Genomic DNA, 22,603 nt, shown 5'->3' with positions numbered 1-22,603 from the left:
TCCCCACTGCACATGCTTTATGGAAAGGACAGCAATTTTTAATTTTTGTTCCTCCAGCATCTGGTAAAGTTTCTGGCAAATAAAAGGCATTTGATAAATGAATGAATCAACATTTAAACTTAATGAAATGAAAACAAAAAGACTCAGTGAAGTTAAACTAGTTTATAAACAGTGGAGATAAGATTGCAGTCTAGTGTTTATCAACTCTAAAATCCATGGTTTTTTCACTTTTCTGCCTGTACCCTTCCAAGAAAACCATTCTAAGGAACTCTTACCAATAACAGGTATAAATTATCACCATTATGTATGAAAGTATAATGGAATGACCAGGATTATCTGTGACGAAGTTAAACCATGGTATTTGATACTATCTTGGAGATCTGGTTTTGAAAAATGGAAACATTAGGGAAAAAAATAAAAGGCAAGAAACAAAGACATGGCAACAAACAGAGTTAACTTCCAGTGCTTCTAGTGGATCTATACAGAAATCTATTCATCCGGTAGAGGAAGTCTCAGTGTATGTTCCAGTAGCAGACAATTGTACATGTTATGTTCACTTTACTTGTCTCCAAGACAAAGTATTATGAAGGATAGTGATTCTCAATGTGTGTGGGAGAAAGTCTCCTCTAGAACACATTTGGCAAAGTAAGGAGACAATGTTGGCTGCCATACTTGGGGTGTGTTTTGGGGGGTGCTGGTGGCATCTATTAGATAGAAACTAGAGATGCTGCTAAACATCCTACAACTCACAGGAGAGCCTTCAACGAGTAAGAATTATCCAAATGTCAATAGCATCATCCCAGAGAGACCCTACTATAGAAATCAGGAATGGCTGTCCAGCTGGGCCATTTGAGCTGGACTCTAGGTTCTCATACTTTTTATGTGAGTGACCTTGGGCTCATAGTTGCTCAATTCTTTGTGCTTTAGTTTCCCACTGATAAAATGAGGATAGTAATAGTATCTTCTGTTATATGATTAAATGAATTAAAGCAAAGAAAGTGTTTAGACTAGTATAGGCAATAGCAATTTTTGACAAATGGTACTTTAAAGAAACGTAGATTAAATAAGGACCGATGCTCTGTTGGACTTACATCAGTCCTGGTGCTTCCCTTATTCCTGTCTTCTGCTGTGGATAGGTCAACAGTTCAGAGAAAGACTTTTCTTTTTTTTTTATCTTAATTGGTTTGAAAATAGATATTGGTTGGTGTCCCTTTGGGAGCAGGTTGTTTGGGTGTGGAGATCTCAGAGTCCCCTTGCTAAGAGACTGGTTAGCCTGCTAAGTGCAATGTTAATGTCACTTATGTGAACTGATCCCCTTTGGCAGAACCCACTTTTTTTTCTCTATTGCAGGTTAAGATCCTAATATGTGAAAATGAAGTCCCAGGCTACCATGATTTGCTGCGTAGTGTTTTTTCTGGCTACAGAATGTTCCCACCATAGACCCAAGAATCATATAAAAGTAAGTTTGATCCATCTCTACATGGTCCCAAGAGAAATCCCTCAGTTTCTCTAGATAGCTGGATTTCTGATAAACAGCATGTCCTTTTAAATACATTTATATGACTATAAGTTTACTCTTGCTGATACTAACTTTCTAAGGAAGGGAATAAACATAGAGGAAAGGTGGCAGGAATGTGATTGGAGAGCAATGGCGTAGTAGAACCATCCCTTTGCAAGCCACAGGGAATGTGGACAGGGAGCTGAAGAGAGGAGAAAGCACTAGCCTGGCAGTTGTAGGGAAACTTAGATTCAGATCTTGATTTTGCTTCTCACTAGCTACACAAGTTGTTTTACTTTTTTGAGTCTTAGTTTCCTTATCTATAAGATGAGGTTTGTGTTTTAAGATAATATTTATAGTCCTTTATAGGTCTAAAAAAATTTTTATTCTGTTATTATAACCAAGGACCCTTCCTAGTATATGTCCATTTCTTTCTTCTAAGGATGTAGCTGGAGGGTCACATTACAGCATTTCACCTTTATAGTTAATAGAGTCCGAGCTTGATTGGCATAATTAAAGCTTCCCAAAAGATGTACCCTAGGGGCTGGGACTATAGCTCAATAGAGGGCTTGCCTGGCATGTATGAGGCACTGGGTTCAATCCTCAGCACCACATAAAAATAAATAAAATAAAGGTACATTGACCACTAAAAAAAAAATGATGTACCCTATCCCCTAACTTGACCTTCAGAGCCCAAGTGACTCTGTCGAGGTTAAGCCCTCATGGAGGGCAGTGTGTTCTCTGTGCTCTCATCTGTGTTCCCTTGGGCAAGTACCTGCAATACCATCACAGGAATCTGCTGCAGGTATTTTCCTCATCATGAACATATTTCCTTTCCATATTTACATGGAGCCTCTAAGTTGAGATGAGCAAAGACAGTCCCACAGTAAAGAGGGCCTTTGGGGATTGTGTTTTTCAGGATAGAGCAAAACTTCAAAACTTTGAAGGGAAACCTGGGACCGGAAGGATACAAGGTATGTATCTCTAGAACCATCTTTATTCATTTGGAGACAGGGCAGGATAAAGGAAGGACACTGATGTTCCAAGCTTGCCCCCAGGCCACAGGTGTTCCAAGGAAATCATTATTTCTAAAAAGTCCATCATATTTGCCACTATTGGTAGATTTATTACAACAATACCATTATCAATGGCATAGTCAGTGAAGTGAGTTTGCAAACATTCCTGTGTATTCTACAGCAGTTGACAAATGTCCATTTTCAAACCCCAAAGGAAGTAAATCTGTTCAAACTAATGAGCTAACAACAGGCAGAACAGGAAAGAGGACCAAATTCCTCCTTTCCTTCCTTCAGATATTTTCAGGGTGCTTTAACAAATGCAACACTGTGGTGCTGAGAGGTCTGTTGAAGCAATGCCAGGTGGATGCCATGATGGTGAGACTGGTCACTCTCAAGAAGTGAAACATAAACTAAGGAGGTAAAGTCATTAGTAGTAATATAACAAAACCATGTGGCTCACACCCACATAGTAGGGATAACTGGATTCTGCACAGTCATGGACAGGTATAGTTCTGGTGGCAAACGCATCTCTAAATAAATGTGGACTTGGAAAGAAAAAGAGGAGAGAAAGGTAGCTAACATTTACTGGGTATTTATGACAACACTTATCTAAGTGTTGAACAAGAGGCTGTCTCATTAAACCTTTGTAACAACATTATAGCATCATCTCCAAGCAAATGAATGAAAAAATTAAGAACTACTCCAGTTAAATAACTTGCAAAATTGTTATATGTGGTAGATGTCAAGGAAAAATACATACCCAATTGTTTTCTTTCCAAGAGAAAGCAGTAGTCCAGGCCCTAAGTATGGGTGCATGCCTTGATTCTAACCAGTTGGTCACCTCATTTTATTGACTTCTGCACCTACTAGGTGTCAGCATCATCTACATATTTCCATTCTATTGTCACTATCTTAAAGGCAATTTTTCTAAGAATACTTCAACAGTTTCTTTCTTAGACTTCCTGTCTTATGCTAATTCACTTTGACCTATGGGCCATATTTGGCCCACCACCCGTTTTTAATGGAACACAGTCATCCCCATTCAGTTACATACTGTCTTTGGCTACTTTTCACACTAAAAAGACATAGTTGAGTAGATGCGACAGACACCCATGTGATCTGCAAAGTTGAAAATATTTATTCTGACTAGGGTTTGCTGTATTTAGAAAATAAAAATATAAGATGCCAGGTTAAATTTGAATTTCAGATAAGCAATGGATAATATTGCATGTGTCATAAATACAGTAAAAATAATTCTCTCTCTCTCTCTCTCTCTCTTTTTAACAAAACACTTTCAATCCACCCTCATTTTTTTTTTGGCAGATTCTAAATTTGCAAATTCACTTACTACCTGAAATTTATTTATAACCCTTAAATCAATACAGTGTTCTTGTGATCATTCACAGACATGCACAGAACAGCGAAAATGGAGTTGCCTAATGCACAGGTTCCCAGCTAAGATTGGCCAAGGTGATGCCTTGTGTTAGCTTTTTGTCACTGCAACCAAAACACTTGACAAAAAAAAAAAAGTAGAGGAAGAAAAGTTTGTTTGGGCTCACAGTTTCCTAAGTTCAGTCCACGGTGTGTTGCTTCTGTTGACTCTAAAGCTCTGGGGCTGTGGTGAGGCAGAACAATGTAATGGAAGGGAAAGGCAGAGGAAAGCAATTCAGGACACTGCAGCAATAAAGCAGAGAGAGCTAATTCTGTTCAACAGGGTCAAAATATAAACTCCAAAGTCACACCCCCAGTGACCCACTTCCTCTAATCACATTCCATCTGCCTACAGTTACAGGCCAGTTAATCCATATCAGTGGATTAATCCACTGATTAGGTCACAACTCTCCTAATCTAATCATTTTATCTCTGAAAATTTTTGCATTGTCTCACACATGGACTTTTGGGGGACAGCTCATATCCAAACCACAACATCCTGCTTTCTTATTCTAGCTCTCATGCTACGAATGAGTCCTCTTCCAGTCTGCATAATTCATGATTTTGCATTTTTGTGCTTTTTGTTTATGATTTCTTTTTGTATAAAACGCCCCCCAACCATAGTGCCAAAGTGCTGTCTAGTGTTTCTAAGTGAAAGAAGGCTGTGGTGTTTTCTGGAGAAAATACATGGGTTAGATAAACTTGGTTCAGGCTTGAGTTGCAGTGCTTATGGGCCCTGAACTCAATGTTAATGAATCAACAATATATATTAAATAAGGTGTCATTTAACAGAAACAAATAATACAAGTTCATATATTGATCAGTTGATGAAAATGTCATGAGCAGAAACTGGCAGGAATCTAACCTTAAGTTCCCCTAGGATGGTTGGTTCAGAATGCTAATTCATGGTGAATTCACAGAACATAACTCCTGTGAATAATGAGAATTGACTGTATCTTAAGTAAAATTAACATTTAAATGGGTTTTCTGTATTTTATCTGGCAAATACTTATACAGTTCTGTGCAGAATAGTTTATTGATTCTTGCTCTATGCTGTTGCCAATTACCTTTCAATAACAAATCCAATCATGTTTTCTGGTAACTCTGATGCTAGCACAGCATTCAGTGCCCCTCAGGACTTTACCCGTGCTTTTCTTCAGTTCTCACTGCCTGTACTTCCTCTCAGGTGTTCTGAGCTAGATTTTCTAAATGACCTCTAGATGCCCTCTCCACATGCTGCTCACTCTGCCTAGACACCAGCATCCCCATTGGCCTGGCAGCCCTTATTCATTGCTGCAGACCCAGTTCAATGTCACTTCCTCTGGGAAGCAATCCCCAAAGTCCCAGAATGAATTACATGCACTTATCAGAGTGCCAGTGCATAAATGCTAATTTGGTCTCTTACTCATTTCTTTTTCCTTTTTAGAGAAATGTCATGAACCTTGCCTTTCCTCTACCAACTGCAGCCAACCCTGTGCTAAGCACTTTCGTGGAGAAATCGGATTTATATGTCATCAAAAAAAGTGGCAAAAATCAACTGAAACATGTACAAGCCTTTCTGTGGAAACACTTTTTAAGGTGACTCATTTGCATATTATTGATATAGGAGCTAATCTCCCAGGTGGTGGCGGAGACATATGTAATGCTCTCTGTTCAGCTCAGACCTGGATTTAGGAAAATATAGAGTGGGTTAAATTTGTCTTTTGTCCTTTTTCTCTTACCCCAACTCTGGGGTACTCTCATCTCTGCCAATTTCATTTCCCTTCTCAGAACCTTTTCCCAACAAAGACTTGAAGCTCATTTACCCTGTGGTATAAATGATTGCTTAGAGATTCAAATTTAGCCTTAAAGTTGGATTTGCATGCTCCTGTGTTAATTAATCAACTGAATGTCTAGAATTAAATTTGATATCTTTCTTTTTTAAGTATATTTTTTAGTTGTTGATAGACCTTTATTTTATTCGTGTATTTATATGTGGTGCTGAGAATCAAACACAGTGCCTCACACATGCCAGGCAAGTGCACTACCACTGAGCCCCAGCCCCAGCCCCTGATATCTTTCTTTAATACTTTCAGTCTCTTGACCAAAAGAAAGTAGAGATGTGTGATTCAGAGGCCATAGAAATTCAATGTAGAGAACACATCTCAGTTAAAATTAAAATGTCCTGTTTTATATTTTTGCACTTAGCCCCCATTTCTTTCTGTCTTTCCTTCATACCATTGAAGCATGTGGGTCCCTGCATTTCCTGTGTGGTTTTATAAAGGGACTTCCTAGGGTCTGTCAATTAACATAGGTAATCATATAATTATCCTTGCAACTACAGTGGCATTCAAAAGTGAATTAAAGGAAATAAATTATTGCTTTGTCTTATTCAAAGTCACATTCTGAGGGAGTCTACGTAAAAGCATCAGGAAATGAGCAAATAACTTCTAACTTGTAAATTATAAACTTTTCAAAATTGTAATTCTTTAGCATTTGGTATTTCAACTTGCCAACCTCCAAAAACAACTCCCATTTGAAATTCCATGTGGTTTCTCTTTCTCTACATCTCTGTGGAAAATCATCTTGTTATAATAATACTTGTGTTAAAGCCACTTTCCTGAAAGTGAATTCCAGTAGGGAAGGTCAGTATCAGTATCCTGATTTCTATGGGAATTTGATGGACGTTGATGCTTATTTGTGACCCTATCTTACCTGCCTCTACTTCTCAGCACTAAAACCCCTTTTTAGGACCACTTGCTTCTTTTCCATGTGGATTGTTTGTGCTTTTAGTTCCTTTAGTATGATACATGCCAGAAATTCAATCATTTTTTAATAAAACAACAATCTTTTTTTTTTTTTTTTAAACAGGACTCAAATGCAGCATTACGTCTTTCTGTAGCAGCACCTTCTATACCTCTACCCATTCTAGATTTTCGAGCTCCAGAGCCTGTTAAGAGTGTAGCTCAAAGAATCTGCAAGAATTGCCCTCATGATTATGCTTGCATCATTGATGTTGTGAAATCCTCAGAAACCACATCTGGAAATATTGCATTTATAGTTGAGTTATTGAAAAATATTTCTACAGATTTGTGTGGTGGTGTTACCCGGGAGAAAATGAAGGTACTCTTACACTGGTAATAGTTTTTTAAAAATCTTACACTTTAACAGTTTCAGATGTATTTTTCAGGGTAAAAACTACAACTACCATAATAAGAACATCAGGAATTTCACTTCAGTTTTGCATATTGACTTAAGTTAGAAGATTTGAAATACATTGTGATCACCATGAGCAAAAATGGAACTTACTCTAGTATTTCCAAAATTATGTTCTGGTAGAGCACAACTGTTCTGAGGAATGTTAACAGAGATTCCATTATTTTTGATACTCAGGATGGAACCCAGGGGTGCTTAACCAGTGACCCACATCCCCAGGCCTTAATTGTATTTTATTTAGAGACAGAGTCTCACTGAGTTGTTGGGGGCCTTGCTACGTTGCTGAGGCTGCCTTTGAACTTGTGATCCGCCTGCCTCAGCCTCCTGAGACACTGGAATTACAGATGTGAGCCACCATGCTCAGCTCAGTGGTTCTATCTTTGAAAGGTGGCATAGCACTTGCAGGAAATTTTGGTTTAAACGCAGTTTTCCTTATGGCAGAATGTAGAGCCTTTAGTGTGCTAATGAACATCAGCACTTATTATTAAAGAGAGGGATATAGAGATATGGTACATAGTGTTGTTCAAACTTAGATCACCAAAGAATCCACCGCTACTCCACTCATGAAATAATCATTTATCCTATCTCATGGGAAACTTGGGTTCTATATCCTGTGTTTTGGAGATGTTGCCTTTGGTACAATGATAAAGCAGGTAATTTTTAGCTGAGGTCTGTATCATTTGTGTGTATGTGTGTACATGCATTTATATATGAGATCTTTTACTTTTCTTCCCTGTGTGCAACCTTACTTATGTGAGACTTGAATACAGAGAATTTGAAGAGAAATATGTCAAATAAGAGCAGGTAATTAGATGTTTAGAAATTTTAGATTTTAGAAATCCACTTTGTACAATAATGAGCTTTCCTCCACTGCAGAGCTACAGTGAAGTGGCCAACCACATCCTGGACACAGCAGCCATTTCAAACTGGCCTTTCATTCCTGACAAAAATGCCAGCTCAAATTTGTTGCAGTCAGTGAATTCGTTTGCGAGCCAACTCCATATCCACAATGAGTCTGAGGACATCGTGGATGAACTCTTCATTCAGATGAAAGGCTTTCACATCAATCACAACACCACAAAGAGAAGTTTCAATTTCTCCATGAGCGTGGATAATACAACAGAAAGCATCTTAGGAATGATAGAAATTCCCAGGCAAGAGCTACACAAACTGCCACCAGGGGACACATTCCGAGCCATTAGCATAGCTTTTCCAACCTTGGGGGCCATTCTGAAAGAACCCCACTTGCCAAATGAGAGTGTTTCCAGACCCATAAATGGTCTGGTCCTTTCAGTCATTTTGCCAGAAACGATGAAGGAAATCTTATTCACCTTTGAAAAAGTCAATAAATCCCGAAGTACCAGGGCACAGTGTGTTGGCTGGCACTCCCAGAAAAGGATGTGGGATAAGAATCAGTGTAAGAAGATGGTGGATACCATGGACAAAGTGAAATGCCATTGTAACTATACCAATGTGATGATGTCATTTTCCATCCTAATGTCCCCCAAATCTGTGAGTGACAAAGCCCTGGACTACATCACTGGCATTGGACTCAGCATCTCAATCCTTAGCTTGGTTCTTTGCCTGATCATTGAAGCCACAGTTTGGTCCCGTGTGGTTATGACAGAGATATCATACATGCATCATGTGTGCATCGTGAACATAGCAGTGTCGCTCCTGATTGCTAATGTGTGGTTCATCATAGGCTCTAACTTTACCGTAAAGTCCCAGGAAGACAACTGGTGTGTCACAGTGACATTTTTCAGTCACTTTTTCTACCTCTCTCTGTTTTTCTGGATGTTCTTCAAAGCGCTGCTCATCACCTATGGAATATTGGTCATTTTCCGTAGGATGATGAAGTCCCACATGATGGTCATTGGTTTTGCCATTGGCTATGGGTGCCCGCTGGTTATTGCTGTCACCACAGTTGCTATCACAGAGCCACAGAAAGGCTATGTGAGATGTGATGCTTGTTGGCTTAACTGGGATAATACCAAAGCCCTCTTTGCATTTGTCATCCCAGCCTTGGTCATTGTGGCTGTGAATCTCCTTGTGGTTTTGGTTGTTGCTGTTAACACTCAGAGGCCCTCTATTGGCAGTTCCAAGTCTCAGGATATGGCCATAATTATGAGGATCAGCAAAAATGTGGCCATCCTCACCCCATTGCTAGGACTAACCTGGGGTTTTGGAATAGTCATTCTCATAGAAGAAACTTCATTGATATTCCATATAATTTTTGCTGTGCTCAATGCTTTCCAGGTAAGTTCCAAGAGGGAGATTCTGTGTGTGTGTGTGTGTGTGTGTGCGCGCGCGCGTGTGTGTGTGTGTGTGTGCGCGCGTGTGTGTAACTTGGCTGGATAGAAAGAAAAAAAAAAGAAAAGGAAAGGAAAAAAAGGCCATGATTTAAAATTACAGAACTCAAAACACCCCTTCCATTTCCTTCCACATCTTATGGATATTGAGTCTCTTACTCTGTTGACTGTCAAGCTGAATTTACCTGACCAGGTCAGTTGGGTGCAAATCTCCTTCCTTCTCTCCTCAGTGATCCTCCTAAGTATCCCTCCTAAGGTTTCAACACCAGAAGTCAATCTTATCTTACAGAGGAAGTCAGGGAGGTGTGAAGCTATGCTCACATCATGCCTCAAAACAAGCATGATTTTATCCTTTTCCAGTGGAATAGCCGATTTTCAGTGAAATAACCATTTTCTATAGTATGAAGAGAGGGCCCTTGGCATTCACTTTGGATGTTAACCAGTTAGGAGTTCTCATACCTCTTCGCTGCTAGTCCTTGTGAAATAAATCTAAGTTGTTATTTAATGAAATGGATCTTACCATATTTTTCCTGGTCTTGGGAAACATATGGTAAAGTCTCAGTCTCAACCTCCTTATCTGTAAAAGAAAGATAAGAATCTAAAATGGACTCTCACATAGTTGGTTTGGCAAGATCGACTGTCTCAAAGTTGTTTTACTCCCTCTTGCTACTCAGCTTGTACATTTGGGACACTGTCATTAGCTAAATTGCTTTCTATGCCTATGAGTAATAGGTAATTTGGCAAGTCCACAGTCTCAATTATGGTGTTAATCAGGGGTTGGCAAACTATGACCTACTGCCTGTTTTTGTAAATAGGGTTTTACTGGAATATAGTCTTGCTGGTTTCTTTACCTTTCCCCCCATGACTGCCTTTGAGCTGCATTGGTACATGTGAGTCACTGCATGGCCCACATGGCCTAAAATATTTACTGTCTGGGTCTTTTCAGGAAAAAAATGACCTGACTACCACTTTCAGGTATATCAGTATAACTGCTTAGTTATATTAATATTGTTATATTAATTATTATTTGGCATTTGCAGGTAAATGGATGGAATTAGAGAATATAATGCTAAGCGAAGTAAGCCAATCCCAAAAATCAAAGGCAGAATGTTTTCTTTGATATTATTATTCTATTTCAGTGTGGGATTCAAAAGATAAGACAGATTAAAAAAAAACTCCAACTCAGATCACTTACATATCTTACTTAGAATTCTTTCTTTTAAAAATTATGCTCATGGGGCTGGGGATGTGACTCAGACGGTAGCACACTCACCTGGCATGTGCAGGGCGCTGGGTTCGATCCTCAGCACCACATAAAAATAAAATAAAAGATGTTGTGTCCACCAAAAAACTAAAAAATAGATATTAAAAAATTCTCTCTCTCTAAAAAACAACAACAACAACAACAAAAACTATGCTCATTAACTAGTTAATTCCCTGTGTTTTATTGGTGCATTATATTTGTACATAATAGTAGGATTTGTTGTTATATATTCATATATGCACACAACATAACAATATGATTTGGCTAATATTGTTCCCCAGTATTTCCCCTTTCCTCTCCTTCTTCTTTCCTCCTGGCTCCTTTCCTCTGTAATACTGGTCTTCCTTCTATTTTCACAAGATTAGGAAATCTTTTTTCTTTTTCTTCTCTAGAAAAAAATATATTATTCTTGACTTTCTGTTACTCAGAATTCTTAAAAAATTATGTAGCATATTTATTTCATTCTTCCTGTTGGATTAAAGAAAACCTTTGTTTCAAGTTTTTTTATTATTTGTTTATTCTAATTTGTTATACATGATGGCAGAATGCAATTCATTTCATATTACAGATATAGAGCTGAATTTTTTAAGTCACTGATTGTACACAAAGTATTTTCACAACATTCGTGTCTTCATACATGTACTTAGGGTAATGGTGTCTAACTCATTCCACCATCATTCCTACCCCCATTCCCCCCCACTCCTCACTCCTCTTTATCCTATCTAAGTTCCTCCATTCCTCCCATGTTCCCCCTCCAATGCCATTATGAGTCAGCCTCCTTATATCAAAGAAAATATTCGTCCTTTGGTTTTCAGGATTGGCTTACTTCACTTAGCATTATATTCTCTAACTCCATCCATTTACCTGCAAATACCATGATTTTATTCTCTTTTAATGCTGAATAATGGTCCATTGTATATATATACCAAAATTTCTCTATCCATTCATCTACTGAAGGGCATCTGGGTTGGTTCTACAATTTAGCTACTGTTAATTGTGCTGCTATAAACATTGATATGGCTGCATCCCTGTAGTATGCTGTTTTTAAGTCGTTTGGGTATAAGCTGAGGAGTAGGACAGATGGGTCAAATGGTGGTTCCATTCCAACTTTTCCAAGGAATCTCTATACTGCTTTTCAGATTGGCTGTGCCAATTTGCAATCCCACCAGCAATGTATGAGTGTGCTTTTCCCCCACATCCTTGCCAATACTAAAAAACTTTAATATTAATAATAATAATAATAACCCAATTAATAAATGGGCCAAGGAACTGAACAAACACTTTTCAGAAGAGGATATATAATCAATCAACAAACATATGAAAAAATGTTCAACATCTCTAGCAATTAGAGAAATGCAAATCAAAACTACTCTAAGATTTCATCTCAAGTTTTTTTTCTTTCTTTCTTTTTGTTCTTATTTTTTGGAAATCAAAAACTTTTGGATTCACATGCATTGTCCCACTATAGAAGTTACTCTGGTGACTAATGATCTCATCCTCTTTCTTACTTTGCAACTTAACTAAACTCCAGGATGTTTTGTTCTATATTTCTTTTTCAGCTCATTTGTATTTCTGTTTTCTTGATAGAAAGAAAAATACCCACTTTGTTTTGATTTGGGGGCTGGGGTTTGAACCCTGGACTTTGCACACACTAGGCAAGTACTCTGCCAACCCAGCTGTACCGCCAGCCCCCTAAGTACTTTTACTTGTATACAATCCTGTTTTCTCAACAAGCTATCCCTGTGACTCACCTTTAACATTTTTAGTCACCTGACTGGTGTTTCTTCACCCTTAAACTATCCTTAGATGGTGATTTTAGGCCTTTCAGGTCTTTGTAGCTTTCTCTTTCTTTCATACAAAAATATTCTTCCACTAGCTGAGAGCCCATGATTGCCTATTTACAGAACAGTAACTGCAACTCAAAGCAGACTAGAAAAGAAGTTTCATTTTCTTAAGGCGACTTCCATGATTGTGATTTTTTTAAAAAAATTATTTATTTATTTTATTTGTTTTAATTAGATACACATGACCCATGACCGTACAATAATCTTGACATATCATACATTTGAATCACATGGGGTATAATTTCTCATTTTTCTGAGTGTACAGGTTGCAGAATCACATTGGTTATGCAGTCATGTATATACACACAGCAATAATAATGTCTATTTTATTCTGCTGCCCTTCCTATCCCCCCTTCCCCTCCTCTCCCCTCCCATCACTTCTCTCTACCCAATCTAATGTGACACACTTCTTTTTTTTCTTTTTCCTCACTTCGTCATACATGTATTCTGTATAACAATGAGGGTCTCCTTCCATCTTCCGTGCAATTCCCCTCCTCCCTCCCTTTCCCTCTCACTTCTCTTCCTTATTTAGTGATAATCTTCTTCTCATGCTCTTCCTCCCTACCCCATTTTGAGTCATCCCCCTTATATCAGAGAAGACATTTGGCATTTGTTTTTAGGGATTGGCTAACTTCACTTAGCATAATCTGCTCTAATGCCATCCATTTCCCTGCAAATGCCATGATCTTGTTATTTTTTAGTGCTGAGTAATATTCCATTGTGTATATATGCCACATTTTTTAATCCATTCATCCATTGAAGGGCATCTAGGTTGGTTCCACAGTCTAGCTATTGTGAATTGTGCTGCTATAAACATTGATGTGATTGTGTCCCTGTAGTATGGTGTTTTTAGGTCTTTTGGGTATAGTCTGAGAAGAGAAATAGCTAGGTCAAATGGTGGTTCCATTCCCAGCTTTCCAAGAAACATGATTGTGATTTTGAATTACAAGATTCGATGTCATGTGTAACTGTCCTCATAAGTAAAAACAGCTACTACAATATTTGGAAAGAAAGTTCAGAAGCTTTAATACGGTTGAAGATTCTATTTTATATTTGTAGTCATTCGATAAATATCAAGCCTCAAGAGAGGGATCCTCATCCAAGGAGGAGGTAGACTCAAAGGAAACACCCATGAATGCATTTTTGTCTGCATCAGTTTCTAATGTCCAATTGCTGTCCTAGAAGTTATGGAGAACAGTGGTATTAAAATAACAGCTGTGGTACTGTTTGAGAAGCTGATCTTCATCATTCTGTTGAATTTTACCACAGGGTTTCTTCATCTTGCTGTTTGGAACCATTATGGATCACAAGGTAATTTGAATTCACTTAATTCCTTGCAGATGATTTCCATGTGGCTAAAGGAAGCAGCAGTACAAGGCAATTTGATGGGAGGGCATAGTCCAGGGAGCTGTGTTTAAGAGACCAGCTCAGGGCATCAGCTGTGAGGGGAGAACTATACTCTCTCATCTCACTCTTTATCAGGTCAGCAGGAGGCTGTGTAAGAGCATAATTGGTGAAAGGAATAGAAACCATGGCCACAAATTTAATTTTAATTCTAAATCTGATCACAACCACACCTCCACTTTTACCCAAGTCATATTATTTGCCACTATATTAAGCCATCTGATGCCGCTTTTGTCAGGGTTACTGGTCTTAAAGTTTCAGGACAATTTTGAGTCTTGGGATTTTTGTTGTTTCCTCTGATGGTTTTGAGATATTTCTGTCATTGCTTTTTTAGATAAGAGATGCTTTGAGAATGAGAATGTCTTCTCTGAAGGGGAAATCGAGGGCAGCAGAGGTAAGTTTTTAGACACACATGGGATGGTCAGTGTCCTTCTCGGTCATAAATATTGTAGCTCAGTACCCAGGACTACTAGCAAAGACAATCAATAGGTCACCTTTCATTCACTCATGTCTTCATTTTATAAATTCGGGGTTTCTTGCTAAAACAGAACTTCAGCAGAATATAGCTTACGAGAGATTTTTGCACATTGGGTTTATTTGAGCTAGATATTTGGGCCCATTGAGATGGGACAATGTGAATCCATGATCATTGATTTATAAAAGATGAGAGGCAGGAAATGAAAGTTGAATTGGAGATGAGATTCTAGTGCAGCCCACTCATTTTATGGGTCAGGAAGTTAAGATGGAGTGTACTTATTAGATGTGTACACAGTCACCCAGCTTGGTGAGAATTGCTCCATTAGGAAACACTGAGGAAGATTTTGACCTGGCTGTTTGTCTTTTAAGGCATTGACTAAAATTGCCAACATGGCTATATTAATTAAAACTTATTTGTTTAACCAATAGATTCTTATTAAGAGCTACTTCCTTGAAAACAAGCTTTCTGGATATACTGAGAGCCACAATTTAGGGTTAGCTTGTACTGAGTATGACTTTTAGTACCACATCTCTTCAATTTTAAGATGGGCATTTTCTTTACCTTTTAACACCTTTAAAGTTGAAATGTATCTTATAACCAATTAAATATGTCGTGGCTTCATTGACAAGTTTTTTTTTTGTTGTTGTTGTTGTTTTTAGCAAAACAAAAATGATGTAACTGATAATCTTACATTCAGTGAAATATGTTAATTTAATTCCTTGTAGTTGTGATTTTTACATGTTTATCTCTAGGAAGGCTACACATAAACATACATATATATGTAAATATATATCATTTTTTGTCAGTATCGTTACTCGTTGTCACCTCTGTTATTTCTTTTTTTCCCATCTAGAATGCATCATTAAGTCCAACCAATGGATCTAAATTAATGAATCGTTGAGGGTAAAATGTGAGTATGAAAAACTCAAAGAGAAACTTCACTTGAAAGTTTTACTGAGCCACTCTGTACACAATGGCCTGATCCATGATGCTCTAATGAGGTGGGAGGGGATTAGGGGACATATATTTTAGAAAATAGAAACGTCTTTATTTCCTGGCACATAAATGAAATTGTGTATGTTTTCTTTAAAACCTGTGTCACTTGAGTTAAATGACCAGACCTTAAGCACCCAGGGTGTTTGGTAAGCACACGAAAGGGACATACTCCAGGGCAGGGCTAACCTACAGGGAAAAGCCAGTACTTAAGCCACCATAGAAAATTACAGACTGAGCCTCAGGAGGAGGCTGAATTCCAACGGTGAGAAAGAGGGCGGGAGATGAGAACAGAACTTGCAGTGAACTTGGAGGCCCCCACTGTGGGTGGAGACTCCTTTTATTCCAATAATCTAGGGTTTAGATTGCTTTTAGAACCAGGACTGAAATAGATCTGTCAGGTGGCCCCAAGATGAGAGGAGGAGAGCTGCAGAGACGTGAAAAGCAGGCAGTTCCTTTCCAGTGTGGATTTGAGGTGGGAGAACCCCATCTGGGAAGGCAGAAAGGGCGACCTCCTTCCTATTGAGGCCACAGCTCACAGCGCCCTCTGCTGTTCAGGTGAAGGGGCAGGCCTGTAATGGGACCGGAACAGGCTCTTTTACCCACTGTGATTCCAGGGGCAACAGGAAGGCTCCAGGTTCTTCCGAAATATCTTCTACTTGTTTGTTTAGCCCCGAAATTCACTCAAAAGGATGCAGAGTTCAGTTCATAATTTAAAAAGAGATGACTGAACAAATACTGGAAGAGAAGCGACATGGTGTACAAAGGACAGTTGTAAATTGAGCTGCAGGGTTGTTCTAGAGACCAAGTTCAGAAGAGGAGAGAGAGCACTGCTCACCCAATTTAGGGTTGCAGGAGCAGCTCAGGAAAGGCAAAGGGCACAGAGCAATACAGCTGGAAGACAAACCTTCCTTCTCATGCCCGGAGCCTCATTTTCTCATCTATAGATCAGGATTAGTAATAGCACACACCTTGGTTTCAGGAGAAGATGAGCTAGAACTCGTGATGCCCCTAGAACACCTGGCTCAATTCAAATTGTCAAGAAATGTCAGCCATTGTTCCTGCTACTAACAAGTGTTCCAACCATCTTTCCCAGGATGCCCATTTCTCACTGTTTTCCTGGGTCCTGGGACTGAGAGGTGAGTTCCAGAAGAAGAATGCATGGGAAGTAGTGTGGAATGAGGAGGGACAGCCACGGTGTCTTTGAGGACCTTTTCCTCTTGCCAGGAGTGACACCTAAGCTGAGGAGAAATCGAAGATGCCATGTGATGAGGAGACTTTAAAATGGCTGATCTACTGACTCATTGACTCATTTGTGGCCTGCAAAAGTCTGGCTTCTTGTCACCCTTGGCAAGATTAAGGAAACCTGCAAACCATCTTGTGGCCTCTGTGACAAGTCTGGGGTTGGTGGGACCTTGCTGGGCGTGGGCTGCTCTCTTTTCCAAGGCTACCTCCTGGCTCCCTGACTCAGTCATCCCTCCCTCTGCATAATTCCTGAGGGACAGGTGTTAGATCCAATTTCAGGAGCAGGGTTGGGGGTAGGAGTGTGATGTTGGATTGTCAGGACAAACACTGAATATACTTTGGAAATGGCTTATTCATGGTAGGTTTCATAAAGATAAGGAACAAAACAAAAGAAAGCTACTTAATGTGTTTATTATTTAAGTCTATTTTAGACCTTGAATGAGATAATTTACCTTTTAGGATCTCAGTTTCCTTAGTTGCCTGTTTGGGCAACAGGCAAAATTCTTGTAGACAGTACAGTGTATTTGTGTACCTGCACACAAGTGTGCGTGTGTGTGTTTATGTGTTTGCTCATGTGCATATTTTAACCATTATATGTAAAGAAAAATTCTGGTTGCTATTTTAGGAATAAAATACATATGTTTACCTTTCACAACTTGCTCACGTGTGAGTTCATTCAAGATGAACTTCCCCATTGATAGCACAATGTTCCTGAATATCATCCTGTTACCAATCCACCTCAGCTAATGGGCCAGACCTCCAAGGAGGTCTGGGAATGCAATCCTGCCACATGCCCATGGAGTGAGAACTTGGAAATGTTTGGAAGAGACCACTACCCTGACTTACCTTTCAGAGGTCTCAATGAAATTATTAACACCATTTTCGTTTTAAACAGCAAGGCTTTCATTAGAAATGAAGATGGCTGTGTGGTCAGGGGTAGGACATTCTGTCCAAAGCAGATGTCATAGAAGTCACTTATTTGAAACTTTTTCACAAAACAAATCAACAAAAAACATAGTGAGTACCTCTTTTCAGGGCTTCAGTCAAAATCTTTAGTAGTGGTTTAAAAGCAAGAAAAGACTGTTTTATAACAAATATTAATTGTTCAAAGGATGAAAATTTTTAGTAGTTGGAAATCATTTCTCTCTTATGTTATTAAAATAAGATGTTCACAGGAGAGATGTGAATTTAATTTCAGTTTGTAAAGACTCTTGTGCATTAGTTTATTGATTCACATTTCCTTATTGACTCATGCGTCTATGAAAACAACTTTTATTTCTTTCAATCCAGAAATTCCAGAGCATTATGTAATTCTAAGCCAAATGGTTGCCTTTAGTTTGTAGATTTATACTTGGTTTTATAAGAAGGTCAAATTAAAAAAAATTCCTTATAGTAATTCCACTTAGTCTCCTGTCTTTTTAATATTTTCTTAAGTGTTCCATTTATTTAACACATGTTAGAGAGATACTGTGCTAAGTGCAGTCAGTTCTGCAATTACACCACAGGTGTGTTTCCAAAAATCACCTTGCTATGAAAAACTAGCAATAGAAACCACAGAGCTTATGAGACAGATGAGTCAGGGCTGTAACATGCCAAGACTTTGTCAGAGACACATGAAAAAGATAATGAATAAAAATGTTAACATGGTTCTGCTCATATTAAATGGTTAAGAAATACATAAATTTGATAGTAAATATAGTACTTTCCTTTGTAAAAGACCTGAAGTTTGCTTTTGGAAGTGGCTTTTTGCTAGTTATGGTGAAGGAAGGTTATCAGACAGAAAGCAAAGGCACAGAGGTGGTTAGGTGTGGCTTATAGCAGGTGGTAAATTGATCAATATTTGAACTGTGTGTGTGTGTGTGTGTGTGTGTGTGTGTGTGTGAGAACACAAGTGTATGCACACGTACATGTTTTGTATCCTCCCCCTGGCTTGGTTCATGTATGTGCAGTTTTCTATGTTCTAATGTTTCTTCCAAATAATCTCACACATAAGCAAATAAGAAATTTACTTGATATTCAGATGGTGCCTTAGTATATTCATCTTTTTAGAACAAATTCTGTTTTTTGTGGGGGGTGGGGTACCAGGGATTGAACTGAGGGGCACTTGCCCACTGAGCCGCATCCCCCGCCCTGTTTTGTATTTTTATTTAGAGACAGGGTCTCACTGAGTTGCTTAGTGCCTTGCTTTTGCTGAGGCTGTCTTTGAATTTGTGAGACTCCTGCCTCAGCCTCCCAGCTGTTGGGATTATAGGATGTGCTACCGTGCCTGACAAATACTGTTTTTTAAAACAAGTATTAATTATAGCAAAATTGACCATAACTCAAGGTGAGCCACCATAAAGAACAATGATTCCCAGCACCACAACATATTAAGAATCACCCAGGAAGCTTCTAAAAACTGTGAAAGTCTGAGGCCTATCCCCAGAGATTCTGATTCAATTAGTCCTTGATGAGTTGCCTGGATGCCTTTCTGGGTGACAGAACAAAGAAAGAAAAAAAAAATCTTTGCTCAGTAATTTTAATTCCAGCAAATATTTACTGATTCCTTGCTATATGACCTTACTGTGAAGGGTACAAGTGGAGAAATAAAAACGTCTCCTACTAGTCTTTTTCTTATGACCAAATGTCTGTCTACCCATGAAAAAATGATATGATAGAAACCGATGGCAGCCAGTGTGGAATTGGTACACAAGGAATTGGTGCAATGAAAGCTTCACAGAATTGAGAAGTTGCTGTGGCCAGGAAGGCACTGGGACAGCAGAACCAGAAAGATTGGAATCAAGGTTGGGTCTAATGACTGGGAAGAATTTGAATAGATATGGCAAGTGCTTATTTTAGGCAGGGAGGAGCAGAGTACTTCATAAAGGAAAATGAGAAGAAAGAAGGCACTCGTGGGAGACTATGAAGAACACGGCCTAACCCTAGTGGAGAGCCATGTTGGTCACAGAGGAAGAATATGTCCGATTACAGAAGAACTAGAATGGCAGGTCAGGTATTTGGCTTGATCTGACAGGGCATAGTAAAGGTAAGAAACAGTATAGCACTGCTTTCTGTTTATGTGATCAAAGTGGTTGATCACATAAAACCAAGCAGAGAAGTGTGTGTGTTTGTGTGTGTGTGTGTGTAAGGGATGGAGGGGAACCAGAGTGGAGTGTGGAATATATTTGTTATAGGAGGCTGCTGGCACAGGTCCTTGGATAACTGTCTGGCTCTGACTCCACCATCTAGGCATGAGCCTGAGGCAGAAATAGGTCAGCCCTGAGAAACTCAGCTTGAAGATAAACCTTTCCCCCAGGAGTTTCTCCCTCTTGGCAATTGTCATCTTTGGGCACAACTCAGGGACTCAATGGATGTGATCTCCTATTTTGGCTCTTTAAAAAGAATCCATTTTAAAAATCCATATGTAAGAAAATGAAATTGAACCCCATCTCTCACCCTGCATAAAATTCAACTCAAAGTGCCTGCTGGAAGAAAAAGGAGACACAATTCTCCATCATGTCTGTTATGGTTTGGATGTGAGGTGTCCCCCCAAAGCTCACATGTGAGAAACTGGGAAAAGATTCAGAGATGCAAAGTGATTAGGTTTCGAGAGTCTTATCAGTGAGTTGATCCCCTGATGGGATTAACTGAGTGGTAACTGAAGGTGGGTAGGGTGTGGCTAGAGGAGATAGGGCATTGGGGGTGTGGTTAGGGGGTATGTATTTATATCTCTCTGCTTTCTGATCATCCTGTGAGCTGTTTCCCTCCAACACACTCTTCTGACATGATGTTCAGCCTTATCTCAAGCCCCGAGGAATGGAGCCAGCTGTGTATGGACTGAAACCTCTGAAACTGTGAACCCTCAATAAACTTTTCTTCCTCTACACTTGTTCTGGTTGGATCTTTAAGTCACAACTGTAAAAAATCTGAGCAAAACAATGTCAGCTTAGGAACCAAATTCTTCAATAAGACCCTGACAGTGCAAGAAGTAAAATCAAGAATTAATAAATGGGATGGTGTCAAACTAAAAAGCTTTCACAGCAAAGGCAACAATCAAGAATGTAAGGGGCTGGGATGTGGCTCAAGCAGTGGTGCGCTTGCCTGGCATGCGTGCGGCCGGGTTGGATCCTCAGCACCACATACAAGGATGTTGTGTCCGCCGATAACTAAAAAATAGGTGTTAAAATTCTTTCTCTCTCTCTCTCTCTCTCCCTCTCCCTCTCTCTTTAAAAAAAAAAAGAATGTAAACAGAAAGCCTACAGAATGGGAGAAAATCTTTGTCACCTGAACTTCAGATAGAGCATTAATCTCCAGGATATAAAGAACTCAAAAAACTTAACACCAACCCCCCCCCCCAAATAACCAATCAAGAAATGGGCAAAGGAACTGAACAGACACTTCACAGAAGAAGAAATATGATCAGTCAACAAATATATGAAAAAAATGTTCAACATCACTTGCAATTAGAGAAATGTAAGTTAAAACTGCACTGAGATTTAATCTCACTCCAGTCAGAATGGCATTTATTAAGAATATTAGTAGCAATAAATATAGGTGAGGATGTGGGGGGAAGATACACTAATACATTGCTGGTGGGACTGCAAATTAGTAAACACACTCTGGAGAACAGTATGGAGATTCCTCAGAAAACTTGGAATGAAGCCACCCAGATATCCCACTCCTCGTCATATACGCAATGGACTTAAAATCAGCATATAATAGTGACGCAGCCACAACAATTTTTATAGCAGCTCAATTCACAACAGCTAAGCTATGGAACCAATGTAGGTGCCCTTCAATAGATGAATGGATAAAGAAAATGTGGTACATATACACAATGGAATATTGCTCATCCATAAAGAAGAATGAAATTATGGTATTTGCTGGTAAATGCACGAAACTAGAGACTATCATGCTAAGTGAAATAAGCCAATCCCCCAAACCAAAGGCTGAATGTCCTCTCTAATATGCGAATGCTGACTCACAATACGTAGTAGGGAGGGAGGAGTGGAGTTTCACCAGACTGGACAGTGGGGAATGAGAGAAAGCTGGGGGATAGGAATGGGAAAGACTTTTGAATGAATTGGACATAACTTTCCTATGTTCATATATGAATACATGACCAGGGTAATTTCAAATCTTGTACAACCACTAAAATGGTAAGTTATACTCCATGTATGTATGATATGTCAAAATATATTCTACTGTCATGTATATGTAAAAAGAACACAGAAAAAAATGTTAAAAAGAATACATTTTTATAATCATTTTGTAGCCAGGTAATATTTTGTCATCTCCTCCCACCTCTTTATATTCCAGTTATCCTAATAGGAGGTATGGCTGAAAGTTTGTATTACAAACAGAAAGGGAAACTTTTGATTTGTGTTTGGTTTCCTAACCTTGCTCTTCAAGAAATACCCATCTACCCAATAAGTGGGGAAGTGGTTTTCAAAGAGTTAGAGAACCTTTGGAAAACAGTCAACGAGTGGCACCACTAAAAAAGGCAAAAGAGAATGGAACGTACATACTACCTACTCACCATAACCTCCTCTGGGAGGAGACCTGGTAAGAGCTCTTCATGATGGGCTGGCTAAGAGGAGATTTTAGCAGATAAAACAAATGAAGAATATTGAAACTCATTACACAGGCAATGGTCATATGGGCACAGAAGAGAATCATCCTGCTCTATGATACAAGGATATTCTAAGACACTGGGCAGAACCTTTGCTCAGACACAAATGGGGTACGAAAATTCAGGCACATTGATTGTAAATGTCTAAATCTTTTGTTCCAGGGACATGGGGAAGGGTCAATGGGAAATGGAGCTTGGTGACATCATGATGCCTTTCTTATAATAAGCAGTGGAGGCCAATGGAAAGAAGCCAGGATTTGGAGACAGACAGACGTACACTTCTGTTCTGTCCTTTCCACATTCTAATGGGTG

General features: G+C 39.0%; 1 protein-coding gene across 1 annotated transcript; it reads left to right on the top strand.

The window, feature by feature from the left end:
* Nucleotides 1–1,372: 1,372 nt before the first annotated feature.
* Nucleotides 1,373–16,854, top strand: Adgrf4 (adhesion G protein-coupled receptor F4). Its single transcript, XM_027938195.2, has 9 exons — nucleotides 1,373–1,459; nucleotides 2,418–2,472; nucleotides 5,372–5,523; nucleotides 6,796–7,047; nucleotides 8,017–9,399; nucleotides 13,830–13,871; nucleotides 14,299–14,358; nucleotides 15,296–15,352; nucleotides 16,532–16,854. Exons 1-8 carry the CDS (start codon nucleotides 1,373–1,375, stop codon nucleotides 15,341–15,343), a joined length of 2,079 nt encoding a protein of 692 aa, XP_027793996.2. The 3' UTR covers nucleotides 15,344–15,352; nucleotides 16,532–16,854.
* Nucleotides 16,855–22,603: the final 5,749 nt, after the last annotated feature.

This window comes from Marmota flaviventris, chromosome 6 (assembly GCF_047511675.1).
Source record: "Marmota flaviventris isolate mMarFla1 chromosome 6, mMarFla1.hap1, whole genome shotgun sequence".
Classification (NCBI taxonomy): Eukaryota; Metazoa; Chordata; class Mammalia; order Rodentia; family Sciuridae; genus Marmota; species Marmota flaviventris.
The sequence above is the reverse complement of the archived record's forward strand: the minus strand, read 5'-3'. Positions and strand labels throughout refer to the sequence as shown.

Coding starts and splice junctions, on each gene's coding strand:
- Adgrf4 (XM_027938195.2), top strand. CDS start 1,373: ATGAAGTCCCAGGCTACCATGATTTGCTGCGTAGTGTTTTTTCTGGCT. Junction 7,048..8,016: donor TTACCCGGGAGAAAATGAAG/GTACTCTTACAC, acceptor CCTCCACTGCAG/AGCTACAGTGAAGTGGCCAA. Junction 9,400..13,829: donor CTGTGCTCAATGCTTTCCAG/GTAAGTTCCAAG, acceptor ATTTTACCACAG/GGTTTCTTCATCTTGCTGTT.